Genomic DNA, 16,507 nt, shown 5'->3' with positions numbered 1-16,507 from the left:
GCATGTGGACGCCGTGACGGGTGTGTGCCCGTGTAAAAGTGCAAACACGTCCACGTGTGAGTGCAAAAAGGTGCAAGTGTGCAGGATGCAGGAGGGGATGGATGGGAGAGGTGGCCCCAGTGCTGGCAGCTCGGTGCCTGGGTGCTTTGAGCCAACCCAGCCCCGTTCAGGTGAATGGCACGGCACGGCCATGCCTGGCCTCTGACATGGGTCGTAATTAACTTAATGAGGCCCCCTCAACACAGGCTGGTCTCCTGTGGGGTTTTAGCCAGGCTGGTGGCACTGTGGGCATCAGGGGTCATGGCTCAAATGGGGTAAAAAAGCAGGAATTTGGCACTGCCCAGCCCTTGTGGGCGCACGCAGCCAGGTGTGGGGAGCGCAGGGATGCTGGAAGGGGGGCGCAGCCCTGCAGAGCCCCCGAGGAGCCCGGTGCTGGCCCCATGATGCTGCTCTTGCTCCACACACAGGTGCCAGTGTAGCTTTTCTTTCCCTTTCCACCCTTTTCTTGGGAAATGAATGTATTTGGGAACATCTGTGGAAGGCAGAGAACCATGGCTGGGGGTGCAGCCGGGGCTCTGGGAACCCAACCCCACCAAAAAAGCTCCAGTGGAGCCCCCCTGGGTTATTCCCATGAGCAAACAGGGTCGGAACATGAACACTTCAACTTTTGCAGCTGCCAGAGATGGGCGCCTTGCCCAGCACCATCCCACCGGCTCTTACTGGTGTGACTGGGACAGATCCCACCTGCCGTAACGCAGCAGCAAGCGCTCAGTGCTCGGAGGCACGAAGGAGCCGGGGACGAGAGGGAGGAAGGTGCCGCACCACTAACCAACCGAGGGGAGCTAATGACACCAAATTGGCTTGGTGTTGTTGGGTTTGATTACTTTTTCTACTGAGGTCTGGCTTCTATCTGTCATTAATGTTATATTGCATAACCGGGGATAAATCTGAATGAAGTTAATACCCACGGAGCATGGTGCCGAATATTCATGTACTGGGAACCAGAATGAGGCAAATGTGAATCTTTATTACCAGTGGAGGTTGTTAAATATTTATATTTTCTGTTTGAGACACGCTGTGACACATGAAACTCAATTATAATATAACTAAAAACCATGCTAAATTATAGATAAACGGCAACAAATGAAGGGGAGAAGTCTGAACTTCACCATGCACAGCCCTGGGGGGAAAAAAATAACAAACTTGGCAGAAGAGCAATGCCCCAGCGAAGCTGTGGTGACAGTGAGAGGTGGCACAGGGTGGCCCTGGGGCAGGGAAGCTCCTGGCTTGGGGGTGCAGGATGGGTCCTGGTTCCCCCCCCCCGTGCTGCTGTGTGATATATGGCCTGGGGGATATATCCTGACCTTCTGCCGGTCCCGACACACCACCAGATGAAAACCACGCACAGTGGACATGAGGTGCCACAAGTGTGGGCACGATGCTGCCGACGTGTCCATGCAGCACCGAGCAGGACTGTCATTAGCGGGTGCTGAAGGGCAGGTAGGGACAGACGGACTGGGACAGACAGATGGAGACAGATGGGGACAGACGGACGGACGGGGAGGGGGCAGCAGCCCCCACCTCTCCGCTTGGCACCCCACCTGCCGGCTCCCCGCTCCGCACCGGCCTCCCCAGCCCCACTCGCCCTCCCCGGGGGCACGTTGCCAGCCCTTTTCCGCACACTTCTGTCCCCCCCGGTTGTCCCCCCCGCCACCGGGGTGCCCTGCCCTGCGCCCCTCCTGCCCGGCCCCCGCCTGCCTTGCCAGCGCCGGCCGAAGGGAGCTGCATGCAGGAATGGCTTCGTTTTGCCAACAGATGAAAAGCATGCCATTTATTGAAGAAAACAGCAAGAGAGGAGGAAAAAAAAAAAAAAAAAAAAACAACAGAGGAATTTAAATTAAATTTAAATTACAACTTTGCCAAGGCTCGTGACCAGAATCCCTTAATCCCGTTTCTAATTCTGCTCCCTCAGAGCCAGCAGCCCCACGGACCCCAGGCCCGCGGGGATCCGATCCCACAGCCCACGGCTCTGGTGCAGGATCCAACCCAGAGCAGGATCCGACCCGCAGCATCAGCGACCGGGGTTTTAATTCCCCAGGGCCAGGACTGCCGCCTGCTCTCGGAGCGGGGACTGAGCGCCCGGCCGCGGCGGCTGCGAGCAGGCTGATTATTAGTGGTAATAACGCTAATCATGGCAGCGTTTCCCGGCGTGGTGGCTGGTGGCGGAGGCTGATTACCCAGCCCTGGTGACCAGCAGTGGGCTGATGGATGCTGAAGAAGCCCCCGCTGGGAACGCGCTGATCCCTGGCGGGGGCTGGATCAGATGGATCCTGCTCGGGGGGAGGACAGAAACAGCCGTGGCCCCAGCCCGGCTCGTGCCGAGCCCTTCCACAGTGGGGTCAGGCATGAAGCCTGGCACCGGGGGCTTGAGTAGGGCTGCGATTCCCCTCCTGCTCCCTCTCCATCGCGTGCAGCTGGCAGGCAGCGCGCAGGGAAGGGCAGGACCTGGGACGTGTCGGGTGATGCGGCGTGAGTGATGCTGGCGCACCGGGGCGGGCTGGAGAGCGGCCGGGGGCAACCCGCAAGGCTGGAGACCTTCCTGGAGACCTTCCCCTGCAAGAGCTCGGCTCCTGGAGCAGCCTCCCCGCAGGCTGCCGGCCGCCCTGCCCCGCGGGACTGATCCTGCCCCCAGGCACGGGGCTGGTGCCCGGCTGCCGGGCCGCATCCAGCCCCCGCGGCACGGCTCTCCGTCGGCACGCGGGCTGGGATCTCGCAGCGCGGCCAGGACGCCGTCCAGCGCTTTTGTCTTTGTGTACTCCTTCTAAATTAGATTTTGCTCTTTGCTCTGTTGTCCCTGCCAACCCCTTCGGAGCTTGGAAATAGCTTTGTCCCCTTCGTCTCCCCCTCTAATTTCCATTCGCTCGCCCAAACACGGATTCCCTTTCGTGCCCGTTTTCCTCTTGGGGTGGGAGGTAACGGGTCTGTGGTCGCGCACGGACAGCTCTGCACCAGCCTGGCCACAGGAATTTGAGTTTTAAAGCTTGTGGTGGCAAAAAAGAGCCACAGAGTGGCACAGAAAGTCTGGCAGCATCCCAAGCGTGAGGGCATCGCACGGGGTAGCAGGATCTGGCCCCAGGGCAGGACCCAAGAGCTGCCAACGTGTCCCCAGAGGAGCGGGACCCTCCGCCCCGTCACCCCCGTGCTGACATCAGTGCCGCCGCTACCAGCACCCTGGATCTATCCAGGGCCCCGTGCCTAATTTGGGATGCGGTGGACATTTTTAATCTGCTGCTATAAATATTCATGGGCTGTCAGCTATGAAAAAGGACCCTGCCTCCTGCCGCGCTGCCCTGCCGGAGGGGACCAAAAGGGAGAGGGACCGAGCCCCGGCCGGCCACCACGGGAGCTCCCCAGGCTGGCTGCCTTTTCCCAGTTTTATATACCCCGGTAGGGGACGGCTGCAGGGGACCACACGGCTCTGAGCGGTTTCCTCGTGGCCGTGACGTCCCCGGAAAGCGCGGGGGCGAGCGCTGGCACGCGCGGGGGCCGGCTGTCAAAGCCTCGAGTCCCGCGGAGCCGCAGCTCGCGCCTGTCACAGCAGCCCGCAGGCTGCTCAGCTGCAAAAACCCAACGAGGGGCTCGTGCTGCATCCCGCTCCTGCTGTGCACGGCCCCGGGGACCGCTTGCTGCCAGCTCCCGCATCTCCACCTCGCCGCAGCCCCCGGGGAGCCCCCGCCGGGCTGCGCAGCCTGCCTCGAGCTGTGCGGAGAGCCGGGCGAGTCCTCGTCGTGTGTGTGCTTCGCCCCAACGCACCGACCCGGCCCGGCCTCTGGCACAAACCAAATTAGCTGCCTTTAATCTGGAGATAATCGCAGCGAGCCCGTCCCAGATTCGCGGGTGGTGGGGATGGAGCAGGCTGGGGAAACCAAACCCCATGTCCCGCAGCAGGCTCCGTCCCGCTGTATTCCCGGAGCCCCCCTCCCCGGCACGGACACTGCCCTCTGCAAATGTCCTCCTCTGGCTTCTGCAAAGCCTCCAAAACGCACATTTAATTTAGATTTAATGCAATAGTTGCTGTGGTCAGTAAATACCAAAACCGTATTAGTGGAGGATTAATAGCCGTGCCGTGGCCAAGTGTCTATTGCCTGATCCTGGCTGCGTGCGGGTGGCTGAGCGCCGGCTCCCCCTGCCCCAGGGGCTCAGGGGGGGCTCCTTGAGCCATCCCTTGCTTGCTTTCCAGAAAGACCCCTCAAGGCTGAGGGTCCTGGGATAAAGCAGTGACATCGGTGCAGTGCTCCCAGGCAGGAGCTGCTCCCAGCACCATCCCGACCCCGACCCGCAGGCGAGGGCAGAGCCGCTCCATCCCCCCCCCGCGCTGCCCCCAGCTCCCTGGCACCCGCTCACGTGGAAAGTCAGCTTAAAAAAAACAAACCAACAACAACTGAGCAAGTGTTTGACAGCTTCGGCTGCAAATTCTGCTTTTCACGAACGTTGGCGTCACTCGAGCTGGATGGCACGAACATCTGGGTGGGGTGCGAAGGGGGAGCGAGGGGGGCCGGCCCCAGCACCGAGCGGTTCCTTGCACGTGTGGGGCTCCAGCCCCACGTCTCCCACCCCCAGCCCTTCCTTACGTCTACCTGCACTGAGCTGCCAGGGGCTCCTCTAACGTTTTGGGGCACAAAGGGGCAATTCCATCACTCCAGCACAGCACCAGCGCTTCTCAACCTCTACACCAGCACCACTGCAGCCCCCAGCTACCAAAACTTGCCCGTTTATGCCCAAAATCGCAGGGATGCACGGGCTAATTGGCTGCTCGGGCATGAGCTGATCGGGTGCTCAGGTGTTGCTTAATTGGGTGCTCGGGTGTTGCTTAATTGGGTGCTCAGGTGTTGCCTAATTGCCCACCCATGCATGCAGCAATGGGGCGCTCAGGCGTGAAGCAATCGGGCGCCCATGCAGGGAGCAGAAACCTCGCTGGTTTTCCTCTCCTCGGAGGGGCTGGAAGCAGGGGAGGCGAGCAGCACCCACACACGGCCCTGCAGGAATGTTTTGGGGTGGGAAGAGTCCCAGTTGGTGCCCGATGGGGCCCCACAACGCCCTCCTCACCCCCTCCACCCACGGATGAACCATCACAAATGGCAAACAGCTTTCACGGCTCTCGGTGTCACAGCACTGCAGGAATAAAAGTGGGGAGACCCTGAACCAGCCACCGATGGCCCCATGCTGGGGAACATTAATTAGGGAGAAAGCCCCATTAAAACAGTGAGGGCGGCCTCGGGGGTGACGGAGGGGGACGGCGAGCACACACACTGGGGTCCCCATGGAGGTGGCTGCATCCATGGGGACCCCAGTGGGGTGCGAGGGGCTTCAGCCCCTGGAGCGCTGGTGGCTGCTGGAGAGATGGGATGCGCTGCTGTGTGCCCCTGGCAGAGGGAGAGAGGTGCAGATGATAAGGTTTAAAAAAATAAATAAAACGAAAAGGAAGGGAATCCCTGCTCCCCCCATCTCGCTGGTGCCCCCGCTCCCTCCTGAGCAGCCTAATGACAAAACCAAGTGTTTGCAGGGAAAAAGCAACACACGGGGGCTGTTCAGTGCAGTTTGTGGTGTTTTTTTTATTTTTTTCAGACAGCTCTGCAGCTGGAGAGAAGAGGGGGCAGTGAGGGGTGCTGCCTCCTGCCCCCCGAGCCTCCCTGGCGCAGCCCCAGGGCGAGACCCCCGCCGGCCCCCCCGTGTCCGTCGCCAAACGCAGGGCAGCGCCCCAGGACCAAGTGCCACAACAGCGTTTGTTTGTCACAGAGAACCTCGCTTTTTATTTATTTCCTGACTGGTCAGCCCGATTAATCCTGACAGACCCTTCGCAGCGCATTTTTGCCCTGTGGCTGCTTACGGAGACGCGAGAACCAGCAGGAGGGTGCGGGATGAAGGCACCCCGTGCCCGCACCCCGGCGTCTGGCGGGCACCCACACGGCTCCTTGGTCACCCCAGCCCCGAGCCCTGGGCTCCCCGGCTCTCGGCGATGCCCTCCTGGCACAAATGTGGCACCGACCTGCTCCAAGGGCTCGTGAGGATGGGAAGCGTCGCTCCAGGACGTCACATCAACCCCACAGCAAAGGCGCCAAGTTGAAAAACAATCACCCAAAAAAAAATTAAAAAAATCCCCCAAACCCAAAAAAGCAGCACACAACCAGCCGTCTGCTAAAGCCAGCGATTTTCGTCTGGGTTTCCAGAAACACTTCAGTTCTTAAAACAAAGGGCTGGGGGGGAGAACTCCCCTTCCACAGGCACAGAAAGTGTCCACGAGATGAGGTGCAAAATTCCTCTCTGACTTCAAAGGCGTTTCTCCTGGCCGGGTACCCCGAACCTTGGCACGACCCTCTGGAAAGCTCCGAAGGCAACCACCGGCTCTTGCCATCTCCCAAAATCCCTTCAAAGGAGGGGGGGGCGAGCAGGGGGCAGCGCCAGCCCAGCAGGGCCCCATCGGCAGGATGCGGGCAGCCCCCGGGGGTCGGATGGGACCCTCGGTCCCCCCTCGGCTTTGCTGGGAAAGCTCAGAGCAGACTTCCCTTTCTGCTAACGCTGCCCTGAAGGCCTGTTGCGGGTTATTTCTTCGGCTGGCACCGGCTTTCCGCAAGCAGAGGCAGGTGCCAGGACGGGGGCGGCCCCCGCATCCCCAAAATGCAGCCCTGCCCGACCCACCTCACCCCCCCGCACCCTCCAGCTCCCTGCTAGAAAATGAGCCCTGGGGAGGTCTCCGTCCTCGGCAAAGCCCCGGGCGGGACTCGGGTTTGGAAGTGCTTCGGCTTGCTCTCGGTGCAAACTTCCCTCAGCGGTGGGAACGGGCAGCTTTCTGCAGGCGCTATACGTTGAGTTCTGCGTGTCACGGGCTGCTCGGTAATGGAAAAACACGGCGGCTGTCTTCACGGGTAACACTTCCAAAAGCACTCGGCTCCGAAGCCATCCAGGTGCTTTTGAAAATGTTACCCCGGGTTGCTATAGGAACCCTAATAGTTTTCGCATCTGACTCCCGTGCTAACACCGGGATTTGTATTTCAGTTGCTTTCTTTTCCCTCTACGAGACTTGGCAAGCGCGGGTGCAGGGGAGGTGGGCACCGGTGGGGCCGTGCAGCCCCCCCCCCAAGCACCCAGGAGGTTTGGGGTGCTGGGGAGCCGGGGCTGAGCCCCCCGAGGTACCAGGGGCTGCCCCAGCTGGCAGCACATCTGCTCCCTGTGGCAGGGGCTGCATTTTGTGCTCCCACCCGCAGCAGCTCCTGCTTCGCACCCAGGCTGGCCGTGGTCTGTCCCCCTGGGTCCCGACGCTTGCCAGGAGGGGCTGAGCCATGGCCAGGAGCCCCCCAGCTCGTGCCCAGCGTGCCTTTCTGATGGGTGTCCCCCCCCCCAACACATTCCCACGTCCCAGCCCGGTGTCCGTCCAGCTCCTTCTCACCCTCCTGCTGGCAAAAACGGTGCCGGGGTGGGGGGGGCTCACTGGCAGAGCAGCCCCCGCAGCTCCTGGGGCGAGGTGACGGGCAGGGAGCAGGCGAAGTTGCTGCAGAGGTAGGCGGTGGCTTTCCCATCCTTCCTCTCCAGGGACGAGAGGAAAGGCAACTGGCGGTAGAGGAACCCGGCGCCGTCCCCGTCTGCCAGCATCAGCACCTGGCGGAGAAGGAAGGGGAGAGCTGGGGGGGCGCAGCCCGCAGCAGCCAGCTGGTGCCCCCCTCCCCACAGCACCCCCTGTGCTCACCCAAAGACAGGGGGACAAGGCCAAGGGACCGCTGCTGCGGCCACATCCCCATGGGTGCAGCCCGGGTGTCCCCCCCTGGCCACAGCCCCCAAGCATCTCTGATGGGGGGGCGATGGGGATGCGGGCAGCCAGGGATGAAGCACGAGGCTGGGGGAGCTGTCCTGGGGTCAGGCACCAGCGGCAGCATCGCCCCGTCCCACCCCGCAGCCCGGCTCCTCCTGCCCCCCAAATGCTTCCCAAAAACTCAGACGCCGGCCAGCGCTGGGCTGGGGGCTCTCCCAGCTGCCGCGGTAGCACCAGGCAGGAGCAACGGCGGGGCTGCCAGGATAATTAGCTTTTGCTGAATAGGAAAACATTTGTTAAAGCCTCAGGCCTTGCGGTCTAATAACGGGAAAGGCCGGGAGCTGGCCGGGAGCCTGGCCCCAGCACGGGGACGCAAGGGGCGAGCAAACGCGGTCCGTGCAGGGGCTCTGGAAGCAGCAGCCTGGCACCGAGCAGTGCCCTGTCCCAGCACCAAGGCGCTCAGCCCTCCACCAAGGGCTGCGGATAGCCAACATCCCCATCCCGCCCCCACGGCCACCCCCGCGCCCGGCACGGGCTGCCCCTACCCCGTGTCCCCAGGCGGTCACCGTGTCCCCAGCTCGCCCGTCCCGTCCCACGCACCCCACGTCTCCCCTCAGCCCCTGCCCTGCCCCAGCGCCGGCCCAGCCCGCTCTCCCTGTCCTCCTCGCCTTTGTCTGGAATTAATTCCAGGAGTGATTAATTACCAATTCACGTCCAATCTGAAATTCATTATTCATTTTTCTCACAAGCTCCCTAAGGTCCTCTTGCGGGGCCGGGATAAAGGCGAGCCAGGGAGCTCGCACGCCGCGGCTGAGGAGATAATGGGATCCTTCGTAATTACCCTAAAGACCATTAACAGGGCAGAGATCTCAACCAGGAGCGGGATCCAGCCTGCCTGGCCCCATCCCGCTGCCAGCACCCCGGCCCCACGGGGCAAATGCAGCCAGGGAGGTGCCAGCGAAGGGGTGGGTGGCATCTGGCCACGCTGGTGGCCCTGGAAGTGTCACGGGGAACCGAGCCGGGCCCTCAGCTCCGGCAGCACCGCTGCCAGCACTGCTGCATCCCCGCGGCAGCCGCCTCCGGCCCCGGGCTCCTCCACCCGCGGGTGCTGGTTTAAATGTACCAACTCCGGCGCCCTCAATGCCGTTTTATCATCGGCTTCTCATTACGGCGAGGCTTTCAATGCGAGGTTTGTAAGGAATTAATTACTGGAGCGACCTAATTAATTGTTTGTGTTCCCGCCGCCGAGGCTGGCCCCCAGCGCCCTGCCGGCAGCGGGGAGCGGGGGCGGCGGGGACGCGGCGCTGACGTCTCCGCAGCCCCGATTCCCAAAGCAGCCCCGATTCCCAAAGCAGCCCCGATTCCCAAAGCAGCCGCGTCCCCAGGGCGGTGACTCAGGGCTGCTCCCGCTGCTGGGTGGGGAAGGAGGGAGGAAGGGAGAGGATGAGGATGGGGAAGAGGAGCGGCTGTGCCTCCTGCCCTGCGCACCGAGGAGGGATGGGTGGCAGGAGGCACCCGCGTTGGTGCTGAGCCGCCAGCCCCGACTCCCTTCTCCCTGTTGACAGAATTGTAGGGGTTGGAAGGGACCTCGGCACATCATCGGGTCCAACCCCGTTCTTTCTGTTCGGGAGGCGACGAGCTGCGACCCACTGCTGGAGCCCAAGCTGGCCCTGGGCAGCGAATGCGGCGCCGCGCGAGCCCCAGCACCACGGCTGCGGGGGGAGCCCGGCTCCCTGTCTCCCTGTCAGCCTCCATCGCACGCGGCTGACACTGAGGAGAGCGGACCCCCGGCCCAGCCGCGGTGACAGCAGGGAGCAGCAGCTGTCACCGCGATGGGCGCAGGCCGGTGACATCTCCTCTGCCAGAGCCGGGCTGAGCAGCACAGGCACCGCGCTGCGGGAACGAGCAGGGCGGAGGCGGGCCGCAGGATGAGCTCAGGCCCTGTAACTCCCCTACGTTTGCACACCAGGAAGCAGAGACGTGAGCCCTGTGGGGCTGCACCCCGCACAGCTCTTCCTGCCGCGCTCACGAGCAAGAAGGAAAAGCCCTTTTCCCAACCAACCCCATCAGGCAGCAGCCAGGCCGCTCCTGCTGGTCCCCATCCTGCCTGCGCCCAGCCTCCAGCCGCAGCCCTAGCGAGGATGCTGCTGAGCTCCTGGCTCTGCTCGAGCCCCCAGAGCCGGGTGCCCCCCACCAGGAGCCCGCTCGGATGGGCAGCAGCGGCTGTGGGAAGGCAGCGGGGTGTCCGCAGCACCACCGGGCTCCCGCTACCAGCACGGTGCTCTCATGCCTGCAAACTGGGTCACTCGCTGTAATCCTTCAAAGGGAGAGGAATAAAGCGGGAGTTGGGCTCGCATGCAGCGCGGGGAGCGAGGGAGCGCTGCAGGGGAGCTGGACGGTGACAGTGCGGGAAGGACCAGGTGCTACGTCCCCACAGAGCGGGCTCCAGTCACTGCACCGTGTCCTCCAGCACCACCACTAAACGCCGCTGGGCGTCCACAGAAGGACAGCCTCCACGAGCTGTGCTGATGTGAGGACAGGCGAGGGAAGCGCTGCTGGGAGCTCAGCCCACCCCATTTCTCCCTGGTTGGGTTACAAAAACCGGGACTCTGGCCCCATTGCCAGCCCGATGCTGCGGCTCAGCCCCCGGCAGCATGCCGGGCGCAGATGGAGCTGACCCAGCAGTGCCACGAGTGCTGCCCCTCATCCCCTGCCACCTCTCTGCCCTGGCAGAGCCATGCAGGGCACAGCCGTGCCCCTGCCACCAGCAGGACGGGAGGGGAGGTCCGCAGGAGGGAGGCAGAGTGGAGGAGGAGGAGGACGGATGCTGCAGTGCGCTGGGGAGAGGACGAGGTCGCAGTGGCTGCGGGGAGCATGGGCAGGACGAGGACATGGCCGGTTTCACTACCTTGTTGGGGCTGAAGACAGAGTGCACGCAGCGAAGCATCTCTTTCGTGTCTTCTCCGTGGGGGTCCCCGCAGATCACCACCTGCCCAGAGACAGCACAGACGGCAGAGGTTTGGTCCCAGCGGGCTCTGGTGGCCCCACAGCGCAGCCTGCCAAAGGAGGGCAGCTCAGCAGCCCCGGCCCTACCTGTTTGAGGGTGTGGTGGAAGACGGCGGTGGCCCGGGCCATCTCTGGCAGGGCTAACGGGATCTTCTGCAGCCTCTCGGAGAAGGCAGCCAAGATCTGCCCGGCCTTTTCCACCCACTCGGTGTGGCCGGAGTAACAGGCTGCTCGGAGCAGGTTGGTGACGGTGACGGAGTTGGCGTTGGGCTCTGCTCCGTCCTGGTCTGCGGGAGGCACAGCAGCGCCGTCAGCCCAACGCCGGGCATCGCCCCTGCCCTCCCCGGGGCATGCAGGGCACGGGCGCGTCCCCGAGCTCACCGTCCTTCAGGCGGAGGAGCAGAGAGGAGTCGCCAGCCTCGCTGGAGAAATACGCAAAGCCCTTGGGGTCCCAGAAGAGCTTGTCCTGCGTGTGCTGGAGCTGCAGGGCCCACTCCAGCCAGCTCTGGTCCAGGGAGGCTTCGTAGAGGTCAAAGAGAGCCTGGATGACAAAGACGTAATCCTCCAGGAACCCCTGAATGGGGACAGCGCTGCAACGGCAAGTGGGGAAGGACATCAGGGCCTCCGACCCTGCGGGTCCAGCAGGGCAGAGCCCTCCCCACCGGCACCTGTGATGCGGGGGTTCCCTCCCGAGCTCAGCCCAAGATCAGCAATGGCTGTGCCAAGGCACCGCACGGCTCAGCCCCGGCTGAGTGCGGGTCCAGCAGCAGCACAGGAAGGCTCCTACCAGCTCCGCAGACGAGGAACGCAGAGGATTTGACCTGAAACCCGTGGGCTGGGTGACACACTCTGCACCACTGCTCACCTCTGCTCCACCGCGTCGTCCTCGCCCCGGTAGCAGCTCCGCAGCAGCCTCCCGCTGGCCGGGTCGAAGAGGTGCCTGCGCAGAAAGCCGGCCGCCTGCGCCGCCCGGCTCACGTACTCCTGCCTGGCCAGGGCCGCCCCAGCCTGGGCAAAGCCCGAGATCATCAGTCCTGCGTGGGCACAGGGACAGGCTCAGAGGGGCTGCGGCACCAGGGAGCAGCGGGTGCCACTCAGTTTCCTTTAAATGACGCTCAGCATGAAGCTCATCCCCCCCTGACATGCAAGGCAGGCCGGAGGCAGGTCAGCAGCTCTTCCACTCGCTTCAAACCGGGGGGAAAGTCACTCGCTATCTCCGAAGGGAAAGGAGGAGCACTGCAAGGCCAGCAAGGGCTAAGCCTTAGCTTGTGGGCAGAAACTGGGCTTAAGAGAGTCTTCCTGCCTGCAGCACTTAGCTCCACGCTGTAACTCCAGCTCAGGCTCCAGACCCAGGAGCTGCGACCTTGCAGTTATTGATTGCCCACTGCAGGACGCTCGGACAGACAGACAGCGACCTGTGCTCACCCTGCTGACGCAGCAGTGGGCATGGACCCAGGTCCTGAGCCCCCAGCTCCATCCCCTCGCAGCCCAGCCGAGCAGGCTGCGCCACTCAAAGAGTTTTGCTGCTCTCTGCTGGCAACAGGGGAAGATGAACAAAAAAAAACAAACCAAACCCAAACCAAACCAACATCCCAAACGTGCAGCAACGCCACGTGCGTGGGGCTGCAGCCCCCCGGGCACCCCGCTCACCGTTCCACGAGGCCAACATCTTGGTGTCCAAGTGGGGCCGCGGCCGCTGCGCCCGGGCTGCCTGCAGCCTGCGCTGGCTCTCCTGCAGCAGGGCGCTGAGCCGGCCCTGCTCCAGCCCAAAGCGGGCGGCCGTCAGCTCCGGGGAGGACCGGACAATAAGGACGTTCTTGCCCTTCAGCTCCTGGTGGGGGTCCTGCAAGGAGAGCCCCGTTCTAGGAACGCCTCCTGGCTGAGCAGGGTTGGACCCGCGTGCCTCGGGTGGCTCTGACGTCCCCCGTGCGCACCGATGCTCGCGGTACCAGGCAGGCCTTGGCTCTCCCTCACCTGCATGGGGCTCACGTTGCCGTCCTCCTTTACCCCGTAGTGGTGCATGAAGACATCTCCCAGGGTTGTCCCCTCGGCAGCCCCCTCGACCGGGTCGGGGAGGAGAGCCCGGATTTCCTCAGCCGCCCACACGCAGAAAGCTCCCTCTCGCTTCTCGCTGGATGTGGTGGTCGGATAGGAATCCGCATCTTCTGCGCTGTAAAAACCTCCAGCCTGGGGAAAAAGCAGCAGAGATGTCCCAGCTGCTGGTATGACACCCCTGGTCTGCAGCACTCCACCACGTCCCAGACAGGGTGAGCGACCCCCTTCGCTTGGTCCAGCTCGGGGAAGCACCTACCTGGTCACCCAAGTCCCACGAGACGTAGAGCAGAATGTCCCCGGCAACATCAGCGAAGAATTCATCGCCGGAGATCTGCGGGAGAGACGAGGTGGATGGCGCTCCGCAACGCCACAACGGGCAGGGGGAGGAAAGAGACGCGGCAACATGTCACAGCCCCGATGTAAAGAGCTGGCAAAGGGGAGAGGCACATCTGAAAGTGCAGAGATGTTAAACACGGGGGGGATTCGGGGTAAGATCTCTGATAGGGATCACAGGCACTGGCTAGCAGCCCTGGATTTACACCACGGTCTGAGCAGCAGGACGTGGTTGCTGACTCTTGCAGAGACCAGCCAGAAAGGAGTTTCCTTTCCCCAGGGGCTAAACTACCAGGGGCTCGTGCAGCGTTCCCGTCTGGATGAAGAGCAGTGAATAAAGGGGAGGACGGGAGCGCCCAGATGGGCAATGTCTGGGCACCAGCCTTGAAGCTGCTCACGCCCCAGCCCAACCAGCCGCAGGCTGAACTCGGGGTGCTGAGCGCACCCCACAGAGGGGCACGGTGGCCGCACCTGGAAGGCCCTGCTGTAGGCAGCCGCCAGCTGCCCCTGGTCATACAGCATCTTCTCGAAGTGAGGGACGTGCCAGTGCTGGTCGGTGGAGTAGCGGTGGAACCCCTGCAAAGACCAAGCGGATGCGTCCCCACTGCCCACCTCCTGGGCATTCCTGGGGTTTATCCCCAGGGCTTTCCTCCTACCTGCCCGATGTGGTCATGAATGCCCCCGTGAGCCATCATCTTGAGGGTATGCAGAGCCATCTGCAGTGCCCGCGCCCCTTCTGGGGTTGCTCGGTGCAGGGCCCAGTACGTGAAGAGGAAATTCAGGTTCACTGCAACACAGGGACAGAGCGGGAGGCTGCGGGCTGGGCTCTGCCCCCCGGCAGGGCTCAGCTGCAGAGGCTGGACTGACCTGGGGTGGGGAACTTGGGGGACTCGGAAAAGCCGCCGTAGTCCTCGTCGTAGGAGTTGGAGAGCTGCTGGAAGCAGGTGGCCATCACCTCCTCGGATGGCGGGGGTGACTGCTGGCCCTGCACGCGGATCTGGGACATGGCTAGCAGAGCTTCCAGGATCTTCTGGCTGCTCTCCAGCAGGGCGTCTTTGTTCTGCCTCCACTGCGATCCAGGAAGAAATCAGCGCTTCCATTTTTTGCCTTTCTTTCTGCTTCCCGCACTGCCCCAAACTGCACCTTCAGTTCTCGGTGCCCTCCCCAGGCCAGCCCAAACCCACCCTCAGCCCGGCCACGGCTCTGACACCCTCTTTGTGCCAGTGCTTCTCATGCCTCTTCCCTCCCGCACCCCCAGAGCGATCTCTCTGCTCCCCCTTTGACTGAGCACTGCCTGCCCCGTACCTGCTCTGCGACGCGGAGCAGCAGAGTCCGAAAGCCAACGCGGCGAGCGCTGTCTTCAGGAGGGAAGTACGTCCCCCCTGCGAAGGGCTTGAGGTCCGGAGTCAGCCAGACGCTCATCGGCCACCCGCCTCCACCGCTGGTAGCCTGAAGGAGGCATCGGGGTGTGCAAAGACCCCACGAGAGGTTCAGCCCACCCCACGCTGGTCCTTCTGGAGCAGGACTATGAGCCTCGAAGAGAGAAGGGCAGAGCCTGCCCGCGCCTCTCCTACCTGCACGAAGGTCATGTACACTTTGTCCACGTCTGGCCGCTCCTCACGATCCACCTTTATGCACACGAAGTTCTCATTCATAATCGCACCGATCTCCTTGTTCTGGAAGGACTCCTCCTCCATCACGTGGCACCAGTGGCAGGTGGAGTAGCCCACTGCAAGCAAGCTCTCGAGCTCAGGCGAGGCCCCACACATTGAGCACGAGGTGCTGGGGGGGTCATTCAGAGACGAGCCAGGCTGCTGCGTGCCCCCACAAACTGCTGCAGCAGAAAGGCCTCCTGCAAGCATGGGCCTCGAGTGCTTGTTGAGGACTGGGGTGGCCAAGAGGCCCCTGGATGCAGCCTCCCTACAGCCAGGGCCAGGAAAGCACGGGGCCGTCTCTCGCTGGAGGAGAATCAGCGCCCAGCATCCTCACCTGCACCACTACCCGCACGCAGCCTGGCTCATCTGCTCCTTCAGGGGTGCTAAACGTGCCTTGTTTCTGCTTACCTGATAGAAATATCAGCTTGTTTTCTTTCTTTGCTTTATCAAAGGCCTCCTGACCCCACGGGTACCTGCGGAGGGGAGACAAGAAGGAAGCGGCGGGGGCAGAGCCGCCGGGGCTCGTGGTCAACTCCGAAGCTTCCCGAGAAGCAGCGGCACGGTCACCCCAGGCACATCGGCCTCCGCAGAGGGAGGACGAGGCGGGGAGGCGAGAGGCGCCCTTACCAGTCCACGGGGTTGTGGGCATGCTGCAGGAGGTAGGGGGACTTCTCGTTGATCAGGCGGTTGGTGTAACGCGGGGGGCCGGGCGGCCTGGCTCTCCCCGCCGTGGCCATGGCGATGCTGCCCGTCAGAAACACCGACCTGCGGGACCGGGACGGGACGGGACGCTCGGTAACGCATGGCCCCGCTCGCTCCCCTCTCACCCCTGGGGAGAGCCGTGATGCCCCCGGCCACCTGGGTGCCCCCGGTGTGGGGTGACACGTCCCCAGCACGCTCCCAACCCTCAGCATGTGGGCAGAAGCCCCTCAAGGCTGTCCCCAACGCCCCCCATGTTCTGCTGTGGCTCTGTCCCCCCCCCTTACGCCCCCAGCACCCAGTGGTGGGGTGCAGCCGGGTGGCACGGGGAGGCAGGAGGGGACCCGTGAGACCCTGCTGGCGCTGGGGGCACCAGGATTCGGGGATGGGGGGGCTGCAAGTGGGGTGCAGGAAGGGGGAGCAGGAGGGATGCAGAGTCATGCAAGGGAGGGATGCAGCAGGGATGCGGGGCGGTGCAGGGCTACAGGGACACGGGGAGGGTTTAGGGGAACGCAGGAGCGGTGCGGGGGGTGCAGGCAGGATTTAGGGGAATGCAGGGAGTGCAGATAAGCGGGGAGGATTTAGGGGAATGCAAACGGTGCGGGAGGATTTCGGGGGCTGCAGCGGGTACACGCAGCGTTTAGGGGAAATTTAGGGGAATGCAAAGGGGGAGGAGTGCCCGCGGCACAGGGCAGGTTCAGGGCAACGCAGAGCGCTCAGCGGGGACGGGGAGCACCTGGGGGCACACAGGGGGGTGCCGGGGCCGCAGCTGCCGCCCCCCCCGTCCCAGCAGGGCCACGCCGGTGCCCGAGGGGCCCGACCCCGGTCCCGGTGCCCCCCCCCCGGTACCTGCGGGCCCGGCGCAGCAGCGCCGCGAACATGGCGGCGGGGGCGGGCCCGGCCGGGCGGGGGCGGGGGCGGGCCCCGCTGCGGGGCCGAGCCCACAAACAAGGCC

At 63.5% G+C, this 16,507-nt stretch overlaps 1 protein-coding gene across 2 annotated transcripts; it reads right to left on the bottom strand.

The window, feature by feature from the left end:
- Positions 1-5,592: 5,592 nt before the first annotated feature.
- SPATA20 (spermatogenesis associated 20) lies at positions 5,593-16,487 on the bottom strand. 2 transcript variants are annotated; one of them, XM_048064561.2, is made up of 17 exons: positions 16,402-16,487; positions 15,481-15,618; positions 15,262-15,326; positions 14,773-14,927; positions 14,504-14,647; positions 14,066-14,267; positions 13,855-13,985; positions 13,670-13,774; positions 13,122-13,196; positions 12,785-12,997; positions 12,461-12,653; positions 11,676-11,844; positions 11,192-11,400; positions 10,898-11,097; positions 10,713-10,793; positions 7,445-7,653; positions 5,593-6,884 (listed from the first exon to the last, which is right to left on the bottom strand). In XM_048064561.2, the coding sequence occupies exons 1-16, from the start codon at positions 16,431-16,433 to the stop codon at positions 7,483-7,485; spliced, it is 2,283 nt and encodes a 760-aa protein (XP_047920518.2). In that variant the 5' UTR covers positions 16,434-16,487; the 3' UTR covers positions 5,593-6,884; positions 7,445-7,482. The 2 variants fall into 2 exon arrangements, with proteins under 2 accessions (XP_047920518.2, XP_047920517.2); XM_048064560.2 differs by having other exon boundaries at positions 5,593-7,653.
- Between the last annotated feature and the right edge of the window lie 20 nt (positions 16,488-16,507).

The sequence above is a fragment of the Anser cygnoides genome, chromosome 19, assembly GCF_040182565.1.
Source record: "Anser cygnoides isolate HZ-2024a breed goose chromosome 19, Taihu_goose_T2T_genome, whole genome shotgun sequence".
NCBI classification, from domain to species: domain Eukaryota; kingdom Metazoa; phylum Chordata; class Aves; order Anseriformes; family Anatidae; genus Anser; species Anser cygnoides.
Note: the sequence above shows the minus strand (reverse complement) of the source record. Positions and strands in the feature narration are given on the sequence as shown.